Raw genomic sequence first — 24,575 nt, 5'->3', positions numbered from 1 at the left:
TTTGAGTCCCCGGGACTCAATTATTCCTGAGCACTGGTTCTGTCCTTGTCCTTGGGGTCCATGGCACACTTTTCTGTGTCCTTATTTCATTCAGGCCATCTTTAATGAATCTTTAGTATGCCCAAGAGTTTCCACTAACACACACCCCAGCCTCTGGAGATCAGGGGCTCAGTCTTGGAGGAGGAGGTGAAACATGGCGGCTTCTTTATCAACAAACAGTTAACCAAAGATCTGGGTGCCAAGGGAGAGTTTTTACCCTCTGGCTTTTTTGTGAAGCTCTAGAAAACCACCTGTGTCAGCCATACAGGTAAACCTCGATTGCTAACAGGAGAAAGGAGTGTTTTTTCTTCTTCTTCTTCTTTTTCTTTTCTTCTTCAAAGATTTTATTTATTTGACAGAGAGAGAGAAATCACAAGTAGGCAAAGAGGCAGGCAGAGAGACAGGGGGAAGTAGGCTCCCCGCTGAACAGAGAGCCTGATGGAGGGCTCGATCCCAGGACCCCGGAACCATGACCCCAGCCCAGAGCCGAAGGCAGAGGCCCAACTCTCTGAGCCACCCAGGCGCCCCAACAAGTGGTTTTAAAAGAGGACCTCTACATTCAGGTTCTGAAGATTTGGTTTTATTTCTGACCACTCCCCTTCTATCCCTGGCCTTCGCTACTTATAAAACACACACGGTGCCTATCATTTTCCTGAGGAACAGCTGGGTTCGAGGGGTGGCACAGAAGGGAAAAAAAAAAAACAAAAAAACATGGGCTTTAGAGTGTGCAAATCCAGCCTCGTCGCTACCCACATGTCTTGAGCCAAGTTAGTTCATTTTCCTAAATCCCATCTGTGAACTAGCGACAATACCCTCCATGGGGGAGGCTGAAGTGAGCGTGCACCAGGGCGAAGGACCTAACCCAGCACCTGGCAGATCTCCAACAGCAGAGCCATTCCAGCCCTGGCCCTCCAGGCTGGTGCAGGGCAGGTGGGCAAGGAGCCCCTCCAGGGGAAGGGTCAGGTTCCCAACCAACTGGTCAACCACAGTGCTCCCCGAGGGCCCCCTCCTCCCTGGGAGGTAGGGGCTTTGTGTTTGTTTGTTAGCATCAATGACTTTTCATTTCCCATAAGGCCTCCGTGCTCCAGGAAACCAACAGCCAGAACCCAGATGGAGGGAGGGAAAGAAGCCCTGGGAAGAGAGCCGAACGGGATATTAGTCTTTTAAACCATTTTAATTCTGTGCCCACCATGTACCAGGCACATCTATGTGCTTTACACACATTACTACCCGCTTTCATCTCTCCTGACTGATCAGTGGAGGAGCAGAGCTGTCACATGGTGATCGACAGCTAATCTGGACATCCAGGCTGTTCAGACACCTGCTAACAGCTCAGAATGAACTGGGATCGGGACCGTTCGCCCGGAACACGAACAGCCATTGCCATGGCTCTCACACAGACTTTAGGCTAGAGCTGGGACCTTCCTCCAGGCCCTGCTGGGCACACGAGTCCCCTTTAAGCCGCCCATTCTTCCCCAAGGTCCTGATACCTGCAGCTGAGATCTGAAAACTCCCCAAGCCCTCTTGGAAAAACAAGGAAGGGAGAGAAAGGAGAAAGTGCATAAGCAAGTATAAGGAGGTACAAAAGGAAGAGAAGGCAGGCAACCAATTCTGTGACGATACTCATTCCTTTATTATCGACTGTGTTAATCTGGACAGGGCTGGGCGGCAGGCTGCCAGCGGCACCAAGCTGCCGGTGCGTTTCAGCTCGACAGAGAGGCCTCATCTGAAGCCAAGGAGACAGAGGGTAATGTTTTTTATATATATTTATATATTACATACGTCCCCGTATAGTCATATGTATAGAGTGACAAGAATGGGCCACTGCATTAACTGTTGTCCTAAATAAAGACCATAGCAACAGACACAGAAATATGGTCCTCATCAAGGCCTTCACTTTGTCAATCAAATGTTCGGTACACCAAAAGGGAAAGGAGAGAGACAGAGACTGAGATCCAACCACCCCGGTGGTCCTGTTCCCAGCATATCTTACACTGAGTGTCGAGTGTCCCCCAAGTGTAGAGCGGAGGTAAACACACACACACACACACACACACACACACACACACACACGTACACAAAGCCGCAGGCAGGAGCTCCTCCTTCGACACACCTCGGGCCCAGCCCTTGGACCGGGGGGGGGGGGGGGGGGGGGGGGGTGGGTAGTGAAACTGGGTATTTTGTGCTCTAAGACTGTGAGGGTCAAGTGACCAGATGACGCAGAGTCGATGTGTCCAAGTGATGAATGGGGGTGACACGTGCTGTTTCATCCACAAATAAGAAAGGTCAGCGGGAGAGGCTGCTCAGTGTAGGCATGAAGTCCCTTGGTGCCCAGGCCACCTGGGGGATTTCTACACATAATTCCTGTCCCAGACACAGTCAAACCTCTGATCCAAATCCTGAGTCTCAAATAATCTCTTGGGCTCTGATGAAGAATGGTGTTCCCCTGAAGGACAGGAGCAAATGGCAATTGAGTTGTCCAACCATCTAGTCCAGTAACTACGGCAGAAATGACAGCATCAGTGAATGAAACCAAACCATAGCTTGGTCCCTAGAGCAGAACTTGAACTGTGCAAGAAGGGTTCACTTCCTGATGGAAAGAGAAGACCCACGTAATCAGCCCCCACCCCTGCCCCACCTCCCACTCACCAAATTCAAGCAGCTCCGTCAAGTTTCATGCTTCTGTCCCAATGACTAAAATCCTTTTATTTCTGGGAACCAGAGATTCCCACTATGAGGGCATTTTGAGATCTTAAATCACTTGTTTCTTTCATAATTACCTCTTTATTCCTCTACCAAAATATACACTTACAAAGTAAATCAATGAAAATTAATCTTTCTTTCTCTCTCTTTTTTTTTCTGGTCAAAACTTACTTACTACTTGAGATAACTGGAAACATCTTCAGATGTCACAAAAGGAGGTGGGGAGCATTTCCCTAGGGACTAATTTGCACAATGCTGAAGAAAGGATCTGTTTTCAACAAAACAGTGCATGACAAATGGGATGCAGAAACAGGCGTTAATTGGCAAAGCTGGCAGATCGGGCCTGGGTCTCTGTCTCCTGTGCTACGTGAAAAGCAACAGATTCCGGTACCTTTGCGTAGCCAGAGGGAGAACGACATTGATTCCTGCTACCCTGAACTGGGCTCCAGGCAGCTGCAGAGGAAAATGACCACAGCAGGAAGGAGCAGCATTTCAAAAACGGGGAGCTGGCTTGATCACTTGTTGACCCAAGTTATTTCTCTGAGGGGACAGAAACAAAGGGACTCAGAGACGGGACTTCCTTTGATGACTGTCTGTGTTGTCTCCATTATGGTTTCGTTTTCTGCAGGTCCTGAGGGGGGCCTCCATCGGTCGGTTCACAATTCCCATCCAGAGGTTGGGACGGTGGCCAGGAAGCAGAGTTGGGTAAGCCATGAGTTCTTGCCGAAGCCAAAGAGCATGGGCTGTGTCGGTGAGATCATGTAAGTCCTTGAAAAGGAGCCCAAGAGGCCGAAAGAGGTTATCTGAGGTCCGGAGAGGGAAGTGCAGGCCTCTGTTCGCTGGGAGCACAGGCCCAACGCTGTCAGGACATCTCTGGTCCTTTGTGGACATCTAGCGTTTTTCTAGTCCCAGAAAGTGCTTAGGAACTGCTCACAGTCAGCTGGAGGAGATGGATGATGGAGTGAGACAGGTAGAAAAAGTGCTCTCTTCTCAGGCCCTGGCTACCTTCCCTTCTGGGAGCAGCTGACAGAGAGGAGCTTGAGGTCTGACACGGGGGTGGGGGGTTCTAAAGTCAGAAGGAAAGGAGGCTATGTAGTGACCACGGCAGGCTCAGGCGAGGGCATCTCCCCCAAAACCGAACTCCACAAATAAATAACATTAATTAAATAAAGGAGGCTGAGAAGAGCGGGCCGATGCACGGTCTGCCAGGGTCTCGCCCCCTCACACATACGCACACGCACATGCACACACACGCACGCACACTGAGTGTCAGGTGAGACGATCCAGGGTTGGCTCCCCGTCCCAGGAGACTCTTGGCCGGGCAGCCTGACGGAAGGTTGTCACTCATGGTCTAGCACTGTTGTGGGGCACAGAGCAGCGGAGGCCAGTGAGGCGTGTGGGGTAGAGGCTGGAGGCCGCTGAGGAGTCTGGCACCTGCAGAGGGGAGGGATGAGGTGCGAGAATGGGGAGGTTGAGAAACAGCGGGAAACTGAGAAGTGAGGACTGGCCTTTGCCTCATCCTGTTGCTATGGGAACTCCTCCCTGAAGACCCCAGTATCCCCTCCCCCCACCCTTAATGCCTGGCAGGTACAACCAAAACCCTCTTCAGCCTCATCCAGCCTATGTGGTCTCCATGCCTCCTAAGTCCCCTGCCTGCTCTGAGCACAGGGGTACTGACCAGGACCTGGACTTTCGAACTTTAGATGTGGAAGGTCTTTCCAGAAAGCTGTCCAAGCGCATGAGCCTCTCCATGTGTAGTGCGCGGGGATCTTGTTCTTGGTCATGAGAGAACTCCATCTCGAAGACAGCTGGAGGGGACACATCCAACTCCAGGAACATGATGTTTTCAGCCTGTGGTGGGAACATCAGAACAGACGTTGAGCAGCGGCCCTGAAGGTTCCATCTCTTTGGCACTCCATTGATATTGGGGATAGCAGAGGTGGTGAGGTAGGCAGAACAAGCAGAGATTATGAGCATCACCTCCCTTGGGCTCCCTCTCCTTCCCCTCCTTCTATTTCCCAGCTTCTTACCCTGTACCTGGGGTGGGACCCCATTGCCATAGCAACCCGAGCATACTGGCTGATAGGCCTCTTGTAGCCCACTGCGGACGTTGGACGCTTCTTCATTTGGCTGTTGCTGCTGTGGGGAAGAGGCTATATTAGAGTGGGTTTCTTTGAAATGGGGGAAATGATACGAAGAATTAAGTATCGTTCAAAGCAGGCAGGAGGTTCTGCAGATAGTCCACAGGAATGTTCTTCTCTTTGTTTTTTTTGTTTTTTAAGATTTTATTTATTTATTTGACAGAGAGAGACAGCGAGAGAGAGAACACAAGCAGGGGTAGTGGGAGAGGGAGAAGCTGAGCGGGGAGCCCCACGAGGGGCTTGATCCAAGGACCCTGGGATCATGACCTGAGCCAAAGGCTGATGCCAAGGATTGAGCCACCCAGACGCCCCTCTTCTCTTTGTTCTAATACAGTTGGACAACTAAAAAGTATCATAACCCAAGAAACCATATATTTCTTTACTCTTGTATTTTTTCTGTCCCCGCCCTCCCCCTCACAGTATAATGGTTTGACTAAGGGCTGAAATGAAGAAAAGAAATCCAATCTTCTTTTAGCTTTCAGATTCATATGCTGATTTCACACACTATGCAAAACCATTGATGATGAGTGGCTCTTTTTGGTTTTCTTCTTAAGAGTTAGTCCAAAAAAAAAAAAAAAGATAAAAAAATCAGGCTTGAAATACAAGGGTCCCAAAATAGCCTAAACAATCCTCAAAAAGAGCAAAGTTGGAGGGTTCGCATGTCCCAGTTTCAGAACTTAATACAAAGCCTAGAGTAATCAAGGCTCTGTGGTGCTTGCATAAGGACAGACATGGAAATCAATGGATTAGAATTGGGAGTCTAGAAATATATCCTTATACGTACAATCAGTTGATTTTTTTTTTTTTAAAGATTTTATTTATTTATCTGACAGAAAGAGATCACAAGCAGGCAGAGAGGCAGGCAGAGAGAGAGGAGGAAGCAGGCTCCCCGCCAAGCAGGAAGCCCGGATACCGGGCTCGATCCCAGGACTCTGAGATCATGACCTGAGCCAAAGGCAGAGGCCTTAACCCACTGAGCCACCCAGGCGCCCCAATCAGTTGATTTTTTATAAGAATACCAAGACCATTCAATGGGGAACAAACAGCCTCTTCAATAATCCGTACTGGGACAACTGGATGTCCAAAGGCAAGAAAAATGAAGTTGGATCGTTACCTTGTATCATCTATAAAAATTAACTCAAAATAGATTACAGACTTAAATGTAAGTGCTAAGAAAAAAGTCTGCATTTCCAACAAAATGTTAACAGTTATTGTCTTTGGATGGCTTGGTTACAGGTGATTTTTATTATCTTTATGCTATTCTGCAAAATCTAAACTTTTTTATAATGAAAATATATCACTTTATATCTAATTATCTCAGATATTCAGAAAAGCATAAAAAATAATTTATGTACGCTTAATATTCAGCTTTGTCAAGTCATCTGTTTCACATTTTGTTATACTTACATCAAATTTTTTTTAAGAGATAAAGTGTAAGCAGTTTCTTTTTTTTTAATGTAAGCGGTTTTTAAATCTCCTGTCTCTCCCTCCCCAGAGTTAATTACTTTCTTGAATTAGCGGTGCTAATCAACGCAGTGCATGTTTTTATAGTTACTTATATATGTGGATATTCATAAATAATATACATGGGTATTTGTATGCCTATTGCAAAAATTTGAACTGCGTGGTATACGTACTGCATTTTCTTTGTGCTCAACAAACTCTTTTCTTTTAGATTTATCCATGTACCTCTAGATTAGATTATTAAAGATTTGCTTATATTAACTATTTTAAGGTTGCAATATAACATCATATATACTTATGTATATGTGTAATATTCTCTTGTTGATGGACATCTAGGTTGATTTTTTTTTATTAAACACAGTGCTGTTGTGAACATTTCTGTATAGATATCTTTGAGTCCATATTCAACAGTTTCCCTGGGGTATACACCTAGGAATGCAATGGTTCCATGGTAGGGTATGTACATTTTCAACTTTGCTAGATAGTGCCAAATTGCTTTTCAAATTGGTTATGCCTTTGAACACTTCCATTGCTTTCTATCCTAGCCATCTCACAGGATGGCAGACTTCTTCCTTTCAGCAGTTTGATGAATGTGGCGTATTGCTTTTATTATCCAAACAAGCAAACCAAGATAGGAAAGAAATCCACAAAGTATTTCCATTAAAACAAAGTAACACAGGTTTTGGAGTAAGACCTATCTGAGTTCGAACTTTGGCTCTGCCCCTTAAAGCTGTGTTACCTTGCGAAGTCACCAAATACCTCTGAGACTCAGCTGTGTCACCCTCCACCCCCCACCCTGTCGACAACACAGAACTGCTGAGATGAAGCAAGACAAGCATTTAGCAGAGCACACAGCAAAGGCTCAACCTCCCAGCAGCTGGGAAGATGATTTATTCTCCATTCAACTTGCTAATTTCAGGCAGGGATACAAAGGAGCAATGCAAAAAAAAAAAAAAGCCAAAAGGCAGACAGAAGACAGAAGAGGAGAAGAAACAGGCCGAGTACTTCACAGATAGGACATCCTGTCCTTGAGGAGTGGAACGAGCAGTGCAGGGGCTGAGGGAACGGTGCCTGCCTTCTGCAGCAGAGAGTACCGAGCAATGCCATTCTTGTGGTTCATTTTATCAAGCACATAGGAGAGTGCTGGACCCCACCTAGGGGTCCCCTCTGGCCCTACTTTATGGGTAAAAACAGGGAAGGATAGAACTGTAGAAGCCCCAGCTCACTCTGCAGCTGTGTGGCCCCTGGGGCAGGGGGGAGGGGTGCCGGGCGGGAAGGGGGAGAGGTGCGGGGGGGGGGGGGGGGCCGGTCTGAGTGGAGGAGGGTAGGGAGGCTGTACATGCGCACAGCAGCAGCCCTGACAACTCCAGGAGAGAGGGGGGAAATTAGTAACATCACCTCTTATTTCTACGGTGCATCTACACATCCCGTTTGAACTTCGCCACAATCTCCCGAGGTGTAGACAGGGCAGAAAAAGAGCCTGAGGCTCGGGACAAGCAAAATGCCTTTGGATCAGGAAGACATTTGGAACTGGATCTGCCTAGATACTCTTTTTAGGATGCTGCACTGTGTCTCAGGAGGACACCAGGCCAGGCTGGGGCTGGGAGCGTCTGCGAGCTCTGGGAATAGGACTGGGGGACAGGGCTGGGAGATCGGAGTGGTGGATCAGTGTGAACTGGCAGCCTGACCCAGTAAAGGTGCCAGGGCTATTCTGGGTGGCATGCGGGAAGAAGGGGCTGGGGGAGGGGAGTCTGTAATTGGGACACCAAATTTCCCATCTACTCCCTCTTCTGCCCCAGGCCTACTTTCCATGATTGATCCCTCTCTAGTAAGAGGGTTGTGGCTGACTGCCCAGAGCAGGGGCCTGGCTCTGCCTAAAAGCCCCCTCCCAACAGGGACCCACAGTAGTTACATGCTGCGTAGATCCTAAGACTTGTCCTATGACCCACCCTTGCTGCTATATGGCTGCTATCACAATATTTTTTCCCCTTAATAATAATAAAAAGTGATCTCTCAGCTCTTAGGGGCCAACTCCGATGTCATTATTAGATGTCTGATTCCCCTCTTTTTCTCTTCTGTGCTGAAAACTGGCATCCAACATCATAAGGAGAGTTTTCTTTCCAGGTCATGCCCAATCCTCTGCCACAGCAAGCCTGGTCTCTGCGATCTAGTTAGTCCCTGTGTCCCCGCAGGCCAGCGGTCCACCAGGCAGCATTCCCTGGCATGTCTACTGACCCTTTTTTTTTTTTTTTTAAGATTTTTACATTTATTTTAGAGAGAGAAAACATGAGCAGGGGGAAGGGCAGAAGAAGCGGGAGAGAGAGAAAAACCCCAAGTAGACTCCCCGAGGAACGAAGAGCGGGACTGGATCCCAGGACTCTGAGATCATGCCCAGAGCTTGAATGTAGCCGCTCAGCCGACTGAGCCACCCAGGCCCCCCCTAAGTGGTATACATACATACAACAGTACGTTCTAAGTTAGACAAAATGTTTATAATCCTTCATCAGATCCTGAAATTTCCTTCTAAGAAAGTCATCTGGGAGAGCCTGGGTGGCTCAGTCGGTTAAGTCAACTTCACAGGTGAAGCAATTTGGGTTCACAGAGGTTTAAAAACCTTTTCCAGGGGTGCCTGGGTGGCTCAGCTGGTGCAATGACTGACTGTTGATCTCAGCTTAGGTTGTGATCTCAGGGTCCCGGGATCCAGCCTGAGGCCAGGCTTCACACTCAGCAGGGAGTCTGCTGCCCTTACCGCTCTCTCCCTCTCAAGTAAATAAAATCTTTTTTTTTTTTTTAAGATTCCATTTACTTATTTGATAGAGAGAGCCATCACAAGTAGGCGGAGAGGCAGGCAGAGAGGTGGGGGGGAAGCAGGCTCCCTGCTGAGCAGACAGCCCAATGCGGGGTTCGATCCCAGGACTCCGAGATCGTGACCTAAGCTGAAGGCAGAGGCTTAACCCACTGAGCCAGCCAGGTGTCCCAAATAAATAAAATCTTAAAACAAAAACTAAAATGTTTTCCAGGCCAAGTAAGTGGCAGAGCAGGGACTAGAATTCAGAATGTTCTAAACCCCAAGTCCAGTCTCTTCCTACTGCACCATGATGCCTTTGAAAAGATTCTAGGGTAGCTGGGGTTGCAAAGGGCCAAGGGCTAAAGTCACAAATAGAATTTTATGAACTATGAACCAATGTCTACAGACATTGCCAAATATAAAGCCCTAGAAGACAATTTTGTATAAATCCAATGAAAATTAAAGTCTATAAAGATAAGGGTGCCTGGATGGCTCAGTGGGTTAATCCTCTGCCTTCGGCTCAGGTCATGACCCCAGGGTCCTGGGATCGAGCCCCGCATCGGGCTCTCTGCTGGGCGGGGAGTCTGCTTCCTCCTCTCTCTGCCTGCTTGTGATCTCTGTCTGTCAAATAAATAAAATCTTAAAAAAAAAATGTCTATAATGAGAAACTAAACATTCAAGGTCATATTGTACAGTAGTTTTTGCTGGAGCTGGCTGTGAAACTGGTTTCTCAGTTCAAGTTTCTTTCAAAATTGTTTGTGAGGATGGAAGGCACCTTACCTGTGATTCAACCAGTGGTGACAAAGAGATTTTGGAGAAAAAAGAAAACGGGGTAGATTTCCAAAATAAGTACATATGGGCGTGTTTTAGGAGTTGCCTGGAGGGTGTGCCTGGCTAGCTCAGTTGGTTAAGTGTCCAACTCTTTTCTTTTTAACTTTCTTAAAATTTTAATTTTTAAATAAAGATTATGTATTTATTTAACAGAGAGAGACATACAGTGAGAGAGGAAACACAAGCAGGGGGGGCAGCAAAGGGAGAGGGAGAAGCAGGCTCCCCACTGAGCAGGGAGCCAGATGTGGGGCTCCATCCCAGGACCCTAGGATCATGACCTGGGCTGAAGGCAGATGCTTAATGACTGAGCCACCCAGGCGCCCCAAGTGTCTGACTCCTGATTTTGGCTCAGGTCAGGATCTCAGGGTTGTGAGATGGAGCCCTGCATAGGACTCGCACTGGGCCTGGAGCCTGCTTAAGATTCTTTTTTTGTTTGTTTTAAGATTTTATTTATTTATTTGTCAGAGAGAGAGAGAGCACAAGCAGGGCGAGTGGCAGACAGAGCAGGCAGAGGGAGAAGCAGGCTCCTGGGTGAGCAAGGAGCCCAATGTAGGACTCGATTCCAGGACCCCGAGATCATGACCTGAGCCAAAGGCAGACGCTTAACCGACTGAGCCACCCAAGCGTCCCACTTAAGAGCCTTTCTCTCCTGCTCCCTCTGCCCCTGGCATGCTGTCCCTCTATCTCTAAAATAAAACTAAACCAAAAACACCCCCCCCAAAATACCCCTGCATGCAGTTTGGGGGGCAACTCTGTGCAAGTTGAAGTCAATATGTAGGGACTGATTCTTCCCAAAGAGTTCTGTAAAGAAAACACTACACAGATATGCCCCAGTGGGAAGCTTTTGAGAAATGATCCATTTTCAGGCTTTCTGATGACAAGGAAAACACCTTTTCTCTCTGTGCACTACTTTCCTCGAGCAAGACAAGACGGATGGTGGGGAAGAGAGGAGTGAGAGAAGAAGTGGGAACAGGGCCTCACAAGCAACTAAGCTCTCCTGTTCTGCCCAGAACTGTTTGGGGGGTGGGGAGGAGGGGGTTGAGGCACACAAAGAGCAGGTCAGGAGCACAGCTTCACCTTTAAAGCCAAAGAGACAGGAGACAATGGGCTAGGAAAGCCAGCAGGCATCCGGGGCATATGGGAATTCTTTGCACTGTTCTTGCAACGCTCAGTTTTCCAAATAAAAAGTTAAAAAACATGCCTTCTCAGAGTCTCTCATCTCATCTCTATCTAATGTAAAGAAATTCCTCCACCTGCAAACTTTTTTCTTTTCAAAGCTTTTATTTTGGGGGCTCCTGGGTGGCTCAGTTGGTTAAGCACCTGACTTCAGCTCACGTCATGATCTCAGGGTCCTGGGATTGAGTCCTGCTCGCAGCAGGGAATCTGCTTCTTCTCCCTCTTCCTCTGCCCCTTAGCTTGCCCCCGATCTCTCTCAAATAAATAAAACCTTTATTTATCTGTTTATTTGAGTGATAGAGAGCACGAGAGGGGAGAAGGTCAGTGAAAAAAGCAGACTCCCCGCGGAGCTGGAAACCTGATGCAGGACTCGATCCCGGTGCTCCCCGGGATCATGACCTGAGCCAAAGGCAGTGGCTTAACCAACAGAGCCACCCAGCCGCCCAATGAATAAAATCTTTTAAAGAAATTACTTTTAAGTAATTTCTACACCAAACATGGGGCTTGAACTCACAACCCCACAATCAAGAGTTGCATTCTCTACCGATTGAGCCAGCCAGGCGCCCCTGTAAAACTTAAGTTGACAAACTCAGAATTCTAACTACAAAATCCCTAACCCTACAGATCAGAAGCCTCACCAGCATCTCTCTCCAGCAGAGGGCACTAGAGTCGTGGCTTTCAAGCTGGGCTTCCTTGCAGAATCTCCTGGAAGCTTTGCGTCAAGTCCAAAGTGACACCATTGAAAAGTCCTCTATTCATGAACTTGCCACTTACAAAGCTGCAATGTGTCAGCTTGGGTAGGGCCAACCTTTTAGACAGCAGACCGATTAAATAGGCATCTGATGTTTCGGGGAGAAGCCAGAGATCTTTATAGCTAGCTTCCCACCTAGAGCTGGGGAGAGTTCTGCGCTATCTTGTCATTAATATTCCTAAGATAGAGAGAGCAAAGAACCCCCAGGAAAGTGCTTTGGTCTCCAGCCTCCTAAACAGCCCTGTACAGATTTTCAATTAAAGGACTGTGGTCGGGGCTGAGTGAGGCAGTCAGTCCCTCTGTTGGGTTTGAGGAGCATCTTATTCTCCAAGCTACCAGCAGGGGGAGCTATACACCCAGTAGGTGGATGCAAACTGTCCCTTCCAGCTTGGCTGTAGGGAAACAGGTGGAAATGCTGAATCACCAGGCTGAGCTGCTTGACCAAGCCTGGGTCACACCTCTATCATTTCCTGATCTGATCACTTCCCTGCATTCCTGACAGGGCTGTGAGCTCTGACCCGTGTCTGATTTACCTTCTGTCTGGAGAGTCCTGTACACAGTGCCCAACACAGGAAGGCAAATATTAACTATTGTTGCTGTTTTTGGCACCCGATGAATGAATCTTCTCCAGACTGACCGGATGTTGTCATTCACTGGAACTGCCAAAAGGCTGAGACGCTCTTCCCTTCCTTGGGTCCCTCGCGGGGCACCTGAGACATTTTGTTTTGGGCAGAACACCCTTCCTTCGTGAAGACCCCTACGTTGGAGAAATCCATCCTCCACCTGCATCTTTCCTACCCGTCTCCAAATCCACAGAAAACCGCTGTCACCGCAGGACCCTGGCCACCCCCAAACTGGGGTGCTCCCAGACCAGGCAATGAGGGACTCACACTCCGGCGGGCACAAGTGGCTGGAACTTCCACTGTTCCTCCTCACAGTCCAGGAAGAGCCGGTTCATGATCTTGTTCTTCTCCTCAGGGGGGATGAAGTTCTCGATGATCAGGTACCTGGGAGCAGGAATGAGGTAGAGATGGGGAACTGGGGAGGGAGAGACCACAGGGGGCACGCGAAGGTTGGAGCAAGAAGTCAAGAGGCAGAGGGAACAGAGGAGACAGAAAAGCCGGAGAGCTGGAGAAGAGAGGATCCCTACAGCAATCACAGAACTTGAAACCTCTGCTTCTGGGGCAAAGACTATGGACTCAGGGCCCGAGGAGTCATTCCTGGCCAGCACCCAGCATGCACTTCAGGGGACTCATCGCTGCGGCCGGGCAGAGGAAGGAGAAGTAAACAGAGGTGGTATAAGCAACTCGTCCTCCCCCCTCAGACACATTTTATTCCTAAGGGATGTGGACTCCTGGGGGAGTAGACGGCTGGAACGAGGCCTTGAGGAAGGAATAAGCCCCTCAGAGAGAAGCCAGGCAATGATGGACAGCAGAGGACCAGAAATGGGAAGAGGAGGGCCCTACTTGAGCTTGAGCTCCCGGGTCTGCTCATTCTGCGCCTCCTCCAGGTCCTGCCGAACGCGGATGTACTCGTCGTGCTGGTCCTGGATCTCTGCCTTCACCGCTTGCAGCTTGGCGTAGAGCTGTGAGGGGACAGATGCCACTCAGAGGCTGCGCCATGCGGTGGCAAGGCCCCTGTCCCCCGGCCCAGACCCCGACGCTGCAGGCTCAGGCTCCACCAGCAGAGTCCAGGGCGAGGCCCCTGAATGTCCCTCCTGCCCCACCACAGACGAGGGCGGGTTTTTCAAAGGGCCACCCTGTCCCTCCTCCCCTAGGACGTGTTACCTGCTCCCTCTCCGGGGCTGTCACCTTGTGGAAAACTGAAAGGGACCCGAGAGACCTTTAGGTTCCAACACCCTCTTTTGGTAGAGGAGGTGACTCAGGGACACAGTTGCTCAAGGTCACACCACTAGTTACAAGAAGAGTCTGGGTCAGGACCCAAGTACAGAACTGCCGTGCAGGGCTCCTGCACCGGGAGGGAAGGTGACCCGTCCCACTCCTGCCTCTCCAGGATCATGATCCGGCTTTCCTGGACTGCGGTCCCGCTCCTAACCCGCCAAGAGGTTGATGCGTCCCTGGAAACTGCCACTGTGACAGGGCCTCCTCCTGGCCTGCTCTGGGCTGCTCACCTCGGCAACCCAGTGGGTTTTCCAGGTTCTTCCCAGAATCTGGGCTAGAATTTGCTGCTTCCTGTCCCTGTCCATGCCCTTCCCTGGCCCTGGACTTTGCAGAGTTCCGGAGATCAGTTTCATTCCTTCCTGTGTCCACAGAGGCCTGTGGCTCCCCTCCCGAGTTCCCCCAGGCTTGCGTCTCCTCAGGCCTCCTTGACACTCCTGTCCTGGGCCTGGCTACCCAACCGTGACTCGCTGGTGACACTGCGCAGGGGAAGTTACCCACCGCCGTCAGGATGGCAGCAGGAGACTGGAGGTGAAGGCCTTCCCAGCCCACCAGGCCCAGCCTGGCCCAGGAGAAGAGGCTCTAGTCTGCCTCAGCCCTGGACCCCCGCCTTCCCCCCACTCCTTAGGCCGGTGGCCCCGGCGAAGTCACTCTGGGCTTCTGCAGTTCCCTAAAGCACAGACCCCCCTCAGGTGGGGTTGGTGACTGCCTCGGGCAGAGGCTGCCAGGCCCTCCGCCCCCCACAGCTCTCACCTTCTTGAGCTTCTTGGTTTTGACCTCCACCTCCTGCTGCAGGGACGTGTAGGTGCCCCGGAGCTCCATGGTCTCCTCGTCGCGGAGCAGCATCTCTTGCTGCATTTCCCGTTCACGGCGTTTCTAGGCCGAGGCAGGGCACAGGGGCTCAGTGGGCCAGCATGTCCCAGGGAGTGCCAAGGGAGCTCAGGGGACAAGCTCACTCTGCCTATCACGTGATCTGGCTCCACTGTGGCCACAGACACCGGGAAGGAGAAGAGAGCGTCCCATGGCCCGTGGCCCCTGCTCCTACCCATCATCAGCGGAGCCTCTCTGAACCTTCTTCTTAGCTCATGTAGCCATGTCTGTGCCAGACACTGCCCCCTGGGGATGGAGACCCCAGCCCGAACAGCTGGCCCATTCCAGGACTATCAAGCCACAATAGATTCCCATCATACTGGCTTCCCAGCTGCCTTGCCCTCTCCCCATATGGCATCACAGATGACTGGTAGGACCAACAAATTGTGGTTCTTGAAGATTCAGGACATTGTCATACAATTGGCAAAGAACTCACACCTTTGTGGAAGGCCTGGAGAACCACCAGCCATGGAGAACCACCACTTCCTCTCACCCCTCAGCTGGCGGTGCCCTTGACAGAGGCAGCTCCTGGGCTGGGGGACCCATGGGACCCAGGGCAGCGTGTCTGAGGTTCTCAGCACTGTATCCCAGGGACGCTGAGTCCCTGACGGCTCACTGCCCTCTGTCCTCCAGACAAGACCTCAAGGCCATGAGCGTCCATGAGACCTGAAGCCCCCAGCCCTACCTGCTCCGCAATCTCCTGTCTCTTTAGTTCCAGCATCTTCTGCTGCTCGTTGGTATGATCCATGATGTTCCTGCCCCCGATGAGCAGCTTGCTCTCCATGGCCTGCGGACACAGAGGGGTTAAAGAGATGGGCTTTTCAAAGATGGCCACAGCATCTCCGACTTGAGAGGTTTGCTTCCCTGCTCTGTGGTCCTTCCAGGAGTGGACCAAAGACGTGTCCCTGATGGGGCCTCGTGGCCCTCCCCGAGAACAAAATTGCCCCTCCAGCCTCCTGGGCTCCCGCCCAAGGCTCCCATCATCAATAAGACCATTAAGTGAGGCAAAGAGAGGGCATCCCTCAGGGAAAATAGGCACCTGATCTGTTTGCTTTGGATACAGCTGGAAGGTTGGTTCGCCATGCCTGGGAGGAGCGTGCATGAGGCTTTTGAATCCTGGCATTTAGCTCCCAGCCGGTGTTCAAGAGTGGGGAGCAGTGACCGGGCAGCCCAAATCTTTAGCTAATAGGCTCCTGACTCAAGAAGACGGCTCTCAACACAGGTGTAATCTTCAGCTGACATGGAAAGCAGAAGATTCTGTAGCACCAAGGGGCAGTGTGAGGCCCCAGAAGCCGCATGAGCTTTGGGCATGGCCAGAGAGACGGGGGTTCGGCCCACTAAGTGCAAGGCCTAGACCAAGGGTCCCCTTCAGCTCTCACATCTGTAATACCAGAACGGCCTCTGTTCTAGGATGTCTGACAAATATTGCTGAGTCCTATTTTTGAGGGGCTGAATTCGGCCCTTAACAAACATGATCTCCATCCTCAGCCTAAGAGAAAGCTCCTGTTACTCTCCCCACTTAACTGAAGAGATGGAGAGTAACTTGACCAAGGTCATGCCACTAGTGAATGAAGAGGTAAGATTTGAACCCACCACCTCCGGCCCCACTCTGTGAGCCCCGGTGCTCAGCACAGACCTGCTGTACGTATAACAGTTGCGTATAAACTGGGTAAACCAGGATGACGTGAAACACATTCTCACTCCTGCTCATCAGAGGGTGCTGCCCCCAGGCACTCCAGCTGTCCTCTGATTTCATCGCAGGCTTCCCGGAAGGTTGAAATCACCTTGAACTACCGGATGATATTGGCTGCGTCCCTACTGGAATTTTTCCCAGTGGGACCAGCTGACCCGCTTCCGGGCTCGCAAGCACAGGCTGCTGTCATGGTGTGGGGGCAGGGGACCCCTCTGCCACCTGTGGAAGCCCCATCACGGGGGACGGAGGACAGGGGTGGAGGGCTGCTTTTGGGGGTTCAGGGGTGGGGCTCTGTGAGGATGCCATTGGACCCTGCATGACAGCGGGCCCATCGGAGTGGCCCCACACAGCCTCCGAGGCCAAGGCAGAGCTCCTGCAGAGCTCGGAGCCCTGGAGAGCTGCCTGTCCTCACTGCCACCCCACCCCCTGCCACCAGCTGTGCTTATACCTTCCCCAGGCCTTGCTCTGGGACACTGTCTCACCATCTGGCTCACCCCGACAGCACAGGCCTGAACCCATCCCAGACGCTTCCTTCTCACTCAAGCCCAGAACCTGCATGATCTTTTGAGTGAACGAGGCCTTCAGTTTTGTGCCCTGTGCACCTTACCGCCCTCTCCCCAGGCCCTGCCCTGAGTGCGTCTCTTGCCGCCCCTGTGTTGGGCCATTCATCAAATCCCATCAAGTCTGCCTTCTTGTTAGGGCTCCCACCATTCCCCGCTTTCCATCTGCGAATACACCTGCTGACTTCACCGTGACCCTCCTGACCCGCCTGGGTCGTTGCCCTCAGCTTCCCCGTCCATCCATCTCCCCGTGACACCCAGGGGCGTTCGCCAGAAACACAAGTCAGAGTGTGCCCCTCCTCTGCTGCCAAGTACCTCAACAGGCAAAGAACATCCTCTCTTTGCAAGATGAAACCCAGAGTCTGCTGCGGCGCCCTGCCCGGTGGGCTGGCCCGGCCTTCCAGCCTCCTCTTATCACTCACTCCCCAAGCGCGCTCCAGCTCCCAGAAGAATTCCAGCTCCTGGAATGTACTGGGCCATTTCACAACACTGAGCTTCTCTTGCCACTCCACATTTGCCTGGAAAACCACTGCTTATCCTGCAGACTCAGCGGGAGTGACTTGGGGTGTGTGCTCCGAGTCTCTCACATCGGCCCCTTTCCTCCTTTGGTCCCCCTCAATAACCAGGACACATTCCTATTCTTTTCCCCACAAGGACCATTATTGCTTACATCCTGTCTCCCCTGTGAGCTCCTTCAGGGCAGGGACCATGTCTTAGCACAGACATGATTTCAGGGTCTCAGGGCTTAGTACAGAACTTGGCACATAGTAAGTGTTCAATAAACGTTTGAGGCCCTGAAAGGAATTCCTGGGCTTGTGGGGCGGTGGTGGGGGGGAGGGAGAGTTCCAAGTCTTTTCCTGGGCTCTCTCATCCAGAATAGAACTGACCCTTTATCCCAGCTTCTACTCCTTCAACAGACAAGCCCACACTCATTGTTGGAAGGCAAAAGGGCAGAGCAGCAGGGTCTGCGCTTCTGGGAAACCTGGTAGGAGGGAGGGGATGGGTGTGAGGAGGGAGGAAGGACAGACAAGGCAGGAAACCCCCTTCTGCTGGGGCCATGGATAACGGATCCCTCTAACTAGCCGGGACACAAGATCTCAGGGACCTGGTGTTTGGCCTGGCTTCCTATTCTGGGACACTCCAGCCCTGAGTCCTTGCACCTCCCCTTGGTAATTGACATCATCCCCATGTTCTTCACTCTTGTGCAATCTCATAAAGGCACTACTTCTCAAACTTGGTTGCTGTATTAGAGTCACTGGGGAGCTTTTAAAATTCCCACTGCTGGACCACATCGCGTTATTATCTTGGGCCCCGCCCCTCATGAGTGGCTTTAAGAACTCCCATGCCAGGGGCGCCTGGGTGGCTCAGTGGGTTAAAGCCTCTGCCTTCGGCTCAGGTCATGATCCCAGGGTCCTGGGATCGAGCCCCGCATCCGGCTCTCTGCTTGGCAGGGAGCCTGCTTCCTCCTCTCTCTCTGCCTGCCTCTCTGCCTACTTGTAATATCTGTCAAATAAATAAGTAAAATCTTTAAAAAAAAAGAACTCCCACGCCAGGTGCTCGGGGAGGAGTCTTGAAGCCAAGTGCTGGTGCCCCGGTTTTCCTGACTGACTGATGGGCTGGGGACTAGGGCGGAGAGAGAACAGGGCAAGGAACCAGGAAGAAGAAAACCATGGTTTTCTCTGCCTGTCGGGTGTTTCATATTTACTTCTAATAACCCTTTAAGAAGTAGGTCTCAAACTCCGATGCATATTAGAATCACCCGGGGAGTCTTCCCAGGCCCAGCACCCAGACTACATCCTACTGCCAATCAAACTGCAAAGGGGCTGGGGAGTCCGCCACGAGGTCCAGGCATCAGTGGTTTTTAAAGGTTCATGTTAAAGAATCACTGCCTTTGTAGTGTCCAAAATCTATAAAGAACTTAGCAAACTCAACACCCAAAGAACAAATAATCCAATCAAGAAATGGGCAGAAGACATGAACAGACATTTCTGCAAAGAAGACATCCAGATGGCCAACAGACTCATGAAGAAGTGCTCCACATCACTCGGCATCAGGGAAATACAAATCAAAACCACAATGAGATACCACCTCACACCAGTCAGAATGGCTAAAATTAACAAGTCAGGAAATGACAGATGCTGGCGAGGATGCGGAGAAAGGGGAACCCTCCTACACTGTTGGTGGGAATGCAAGCTGGTGCAGCCACTCTGGAAAACAGCATGGAGGTTCCTCAAAATGTTGAAAATAGAACTACCCTATGACCCAGCAATTGCACTGCTGGGTATTTACCCTAAAGATACAAACGTAGTGATCCGAAGGGGCATGTGCACCCGAAAGTTTATAGCAGCAATGTCTACAATAGCCAAACTATGGAAAGAACCTCGATGTCCATCAACAGACGAATGGATAAAGAAGATGTGGTGTATATATACACAATGGAATACTATGCAGCCATCAAAAGAAATGAAATCTTGCCATTTGTGTCGACGTGGAGGGTATTATGCTTAGCAAAATAAGTCAATCAGAGAAAGACAACTATCATATGATCTCCCTGATATTAGGAAGTGGAGATGCAACATGGGGGGTTAAGAGGGTAGGAGAAGAATAAATGAAACAAGATGGGATTGGGAGGGAGACAAACCATAAGTGACTCTTAATCTCACAAAACAAACTGAGGGTTGCTGGGGGGAGGGGGGTTGGGAAAAGGGGGGTGGGGATATGGACATTGGGGAGGGTGTGTGCTATGGTGAGTGCTGTGAAGTGTGTAAACCTGGCGATTCACAGACATGTACCCCTGGGGATAAAAATATATTATATGTTTATAAAAAATAATTAAAAAAAAAAAAAAAAGAATGTTCTCATAACAAGGGCTATTTACTTTTCAGAGGAAAGACATCACCAGAGTCTTAGGTACCTAAGGGAAGGGTATTCTCTCTACTCCAGCTTCCTGTAGCTTTCCAGGAATACCTAAGTGGGAATAAATATAAGAACTATAACTTGCAAAGGTTACATCCCAGGTGCACAGGCCCATGAAAAGGCAGAGATTCATTCGTAATAGTGTACAAGCTTCCCCTTCCTAATTCTCTTCTATCACATCAAAACAGGTCCACCGTAATAATGGTAATATAGCTTAAGTTGCTGAAAGACAGACTTTACCTAAGGAAGAGTTTGTAAAGAAGCCAAAGACAATGAAGGAGGCAAAAACAAGGACATGAAAGGAATTTGAAGCCTCTGGCACAGCTACAGCAATCATTAAACACAGCCCTACCCCTAGCCACCTTAACATAAAACCCTACACTAAAGGCCTGTTTACCTCAGTTTCTAGTACCTGGTACATCATGTATGGCTTTCAATGAGAAATTACAAAGCATGCTAAAAATCGAGGAAAAAATGCAATCTGAAGATAAAGTGAGCATTAGACCAGAATCAGATATGACACAGGTGTTGGAATTATGACACAGAATTTAAAACAATTATGATTGATATGTTCAAGGTGCTAATAGAAAAAGTAGCTAGCATATAGGAATATATGGGTACAGGAGGAAGAAGGGTGGAAATTTTAAGAAAGAATCAAAAGAAAATGATAGAAATCCAAAATCACTATAATGAAAATAAAGGATGTCTTAGAAGGGCTCATCAATAAACTTGATACAGCTGAGAAAACAGTAAGTGAACTTGAAGATAGATTACTATAAACATTGAAAAAAGAAATACAAAGGGAAAAAGAATGAAAAAAACTGAACATGAGAGACTATGGACTCTGAAAAACAATCTGAGGGTTTTGAAGGGGCGGGGGGGTGGGAAGTTGGGTGAGCCTGGTGGTGGGTATTATGGAGGGCACGTATTGCATGGAGCACTGGGTGTGATGCATAAACAATGAATTCTGGTACACTGAAAAGAAATTTAAAAAAAAAAAAAAAAAAGAATCACTGCCTTTGGCTCAGGTCGTGATCTCTGGGTCCTGGGCTCCAGCCCCGGGGTGGGTTTCCCAGCTCAGCGGGTGGGGGTGGGTGGGTGGGTGGGGGAGTGGGGTGGTCACCTGGTTTTGCCTCTCTCCCTGCTTGTACTCTCTCTGTCTCTCCCTTTCTCAAATGAATACATACAATTTTAAAAACAACAACAACAAAAAGAATCACTGCTTTTTGAGGTCCCCCAGAATCAGTATTACCTGGGGACTTGTTAGAAATGCAGGATCTCAGGAGCGCCGGGGTGGCTCAGTCAGTTCCGTGTCTGCCTTTGGCTCAGGTCATGATCTCAGGGATGGAGCCCTGCATCCAGCTCCCTGCTCAGCGGGGAGTCTGCTTCTCCCTCTCCCTCTGCCCTCCCTCCACCCCCATTTACGCTCTCTCACTCTCTCAAAAAAAAAAAAACTTAAAAAAAAAAAAAAAAAAAAAAGAGAGAAAGAGAGACTTGCAGGATCTCAGGCCCTACCAGACCTAATGAATCAGAATCTGCTTTGTAATGAGATCCCCAGGTGGCCTTTGGGACAGGCTTTAAGGGGCATAGTAGTAGCAGCAACAGCTTCCTCAAACAGGCTCAGACTGGGTAAGTCATCCATCCAAGGTCACATCGTGGCCATTCAATTTAAATGGAAAACCCAAGTCCAAGTCGGCCTGGCTCCAAAGCCCGAGCTCTTTCCACTCCAGACATTCTTTCTGTTTAGTTTTTTTTTTTTTTTTTTTTTTTTTTTTTTTTCTTTCTGTTTAGTTTTTAGGAAGCAGAACCTGCTCAAGGAAAAGCAACACATTTCCAGCAGGAGGAAATCACATCTGACTCATGTCCAGTTATTCCAGTACTTGGGGAAGCCAGTAGCCAGCCCTTTAGAGGTTAAAAAGCTCCCCGCCCCTCATGGTTCTACATCAGAGGGGTGGGGGGCTGTGAGGAGATAGAGAAAGGGAAGTACTTTCTCATAACGCAGGTGGGGGGATGGGGGGGTGGATTAGGGAAAGGAAACAGAAACAAACAGGCATGTCTCTGGATGGAAAAATGTGCGGATATGAAAAGACAGGACTGATCACCAGTAGAAATCATGCAAGAAAGAGAGCACTCGCCAGACCCCCAGCCCCACAGATGCCCCCAGATCTTTCTAAGTGCTAATGTTCGAGAGCATTTCTAGGCCGCGTGAGCTGACAAAAAACGTCCTATGAGCTTCAGTTACAGTTTTATGCTCTGGGAAGAAGTACTCCTAGCTCTACTAATTAAATGATAGCTGGGAGCAGTCAGTTATAAGCTAAAAAATAAAAAAATAAGAAAAGAGTAAAAGAACAGCATGGAGTGGGGGGAATAATTCTCTATTGTTCCCAGAAGACATTGGCTTAATATGCCGCCAGAGCTGAAAAAGCCACACCAGAATCTGGCTAGCCATCACCACAACGGCTTTTTGGAAACAAAACAAAAATCATTCCACCCAAATATAAAATGGTGGTGATGCGGCTGAATCTGGGCTACTGTGTGTAGTTCCTTCGCTGCGTCTCTGGGGACAGGCAGGAGCGAGGGAGATCCAGAGGACAGCTAAAACCATCCAAGGGCTATTAAAAAATAGGACTCTTCAGTGTGCAAAGACGAAGAAAGGTTAAGAGGATAGACCTGGAAACTGCATGATCAAAACAGGTGTGGGGGTGCCTGGCTGACTCAGTCTGCAGAGCGTGAGACTCTCGATCTCAGGGTTGTGAGTTTGAGCCCCAGGTTGGGCGCAGAGCTCGGGTAATTAAAAAAATAAAATAAAATAGGTGTGAAAAGGAACGATCTGGACTTTTCCAATCAATCCTGGCACATAGAGGAAGAGCTTATACTTTGGACTTTCAAGGACAAATAAAGGGAAGTTCTACTGTTTACAGAAGGTAATATATATATGGAATTTGTTATCTCAGGAGGACTGTATTAAATATCTAAGAGTTTATTAAGGGATTCTAGGGCCACATTTTTTGTAAGTGAGCTCTATGCACAACATGGGGCCTGAACTCAGGACCCTGAGATCAAGAGTTGTTTTTTTTTTTTTTTAAGATTTTATTTATTTGACAGAGATCACAAGTAGGCAGAGAAGGAAGCAGAGGGAGACGGGGAAGCAGGCTCCCCATCGAGCAGAGAGACCAATGCAGGGCTCAATCCCAGGACTCTGGATCTGAGCCAAAGGCAGATGCTTTGGCAGACACTTAAGTGACTGAACCACTCAGGTGCACCTGGGGACATATTTTTAACGTTTTACTGTCTTTCCTTTTAGAAAAAAAAAAACAAACTAATATCAAATTAAGTACAGAAACAAAATTAGAAAAACTTTCACATATTCCTCATCTAATCAGCTTTTTAAATTTTCCCTGTTTTTCCAGATTTTTCCAAATGCACACATCATTTTTTCACACCAATAGATATGGTATAAATATAAGTTCATGTCCTGCTATTTCCATTTTATCAAATCTCTCCAGAATTTCCTGATACTTCCATAAGGTTTGTGACTATAAATATAATGGCTGCATAATATTTACAGTAGATAATTTAAATATATCTGAATAACCCCTATAAGAAGATATTTTGGTTGTGTACAATGTTTACAATAAACACCCTTGTAAAAAAAAAAACCTTTGTACATACAATTTTTTGGTTTTTTTCATCTAAAAAACCTTTTTTTTTAAGATTTTATTTATTTGAGAGAGCATGAGCGAGAGAGCACAAGCAGAGGGAGCAGCAGGGGAAGAGGGAGAAGCGGGCTCCCCACTGAGCAGAGAGCTGATGTGGGGCTCCATCCCAGGACCCTAGGATCGCCACCTGGGCTGAAAGCAGACGCTTAATGAAGGGTTATAAACATTTTTGTCTATCTTAGAACATATTGCAAAGTTACCTTTCTTTCTTTCTTCTTCTTTTTTTTTAAAAGACTTTATTTATTTATTAGAGAGAGAATGAGAGAGAGAAAGCATGAGAGGAGAGAGGTCAGCAGGAGAAGGAGGCTCCCTACTCAGCAGGGAGCCTGATGTGGGACTCCATCCTGGGATTCCAGGATCATGACCTGAGCTGAAGGCAGTTGCTTAACCAACTGAGCCACCCAGGCACCCCCGAAGTTACCTTTCTAACAGATTATATCACCAAGGGTCATCTGGGAGGCTTAGTTGGCTGGGCGGCTGCGTTCAGCTGGGGTCATGATCTCAGGATCCTGGAACCGAGCCCCACATTGGGCTCCCTGCTCAGTGGGAAGTCTGCTTCTCCCTCTCCCTCTGCTGCTCCCCCTACTTGTGCTCTCTCAAATAAATAAAATCTTAAAAAATTATACCACTTAAATGACTGCCAGCAATAAATAATGGAACAATTTTTATTATACTGTCATAGGCATAATTATCATTATTTTTTAAATTTGCTATGATAATAGATATAAAATTGAGCCATTGATTTTATATTCTCTAAACCTTTGAGGTGGACTTGTGGAGGTCTGATCTCTCATTTCATGACATACCCCTTTATGCATTTTTTTTAATTATTTTTTTTTCTTGGTGATTTTTTTTTTTTTCCTTCAGATTTGACACTCAACTGACTGAGCCACCCAGGCGCCCCTCTTGGTGACTTTTAAGTAAGGAGCCAGACCTCTGATTCAAACAACGCTTTGTTCAGCCTCCACCTTCTCCAGCTACCCACGCCTAAGTCTCATGCTCTTCTCATTCAAAATTCTGGATTCA

At 48.8% G+C, this 24,575-nt stretch overlaps 1 protein-coding gene across 3 annotated transcripts in view; it reads right to left on the bottom strand.

Moving 5' to 3' along the window:
• Window positions 1-1,651: 1,651 nt before the first annotated feature.
• LOC111154178 (kinesin family member 3C) overlaps window positions 1,652-24,575 on the bottom strand; it is a 37,565-nt gene continuing 14,641 nt past the window's right edge. The window contains exons 2-8 of one of the 3 annotated variants that reach the window (XM_022513615.1): window positions 15,347-15,448; window positions 14,545-14,667; window positions 13,360-13,478; window positions 12,784-12,900; window positions 4,773-4,881; window positions 4,421-4,593; window positions 1,652-4,176 (exon numbers count right to left, since the gene is read on the bottom strand). In XM_022513615.1, coding sequence (XP_022369323.1) covers window positions 4,083-4,176; window positions 4,421-4,593; window positions 4,773-4,881; window positions 12,784-12,900; window positions 13,360-13,478; window positions 14,545-14,667; window positions 15,347-15,448 — 837 coding nt within the window. In that variant the 3' untranslated portion in view covers window positions 1,652-4,082. The remainder of the gene's footprint in view (window positions 4,177-4,420; window positions 4,594-4,772; window positions 4,882-12,783; window positions 12,901-13,359; window positions 13,479-14,544; window positions 14,668-15,346; window positions 15,449-24,575) is intronic. The other 2 variants (XM_022513617.1, XM_022513616.1) reach the window with 2 other exon arrangements.

The sequence above is a fragment of the Enhydra lutris genome, unplaced genomic scaffold, assembly GCF_002288905.1.
Source record: "Enhydra lutris kenyoni isolate GAN:26980312 unplaced genomic scaffold, ASM228890v2 scaffoldscaffold35, whole genome shotgun sequence".
Classification (NCBI taxonomy): domain Eukaryota; kingdom Metazoa; phylum Chordata; class Mammalia; order Carnivora; family Mustelidae; genus Enhydra; species Enhydra lutris.
The sequence above is the reverse complement of the archived record's forward strand: the minus strand, read 5'-3'. Positions and strand labels throughout refer to the sequence as shown.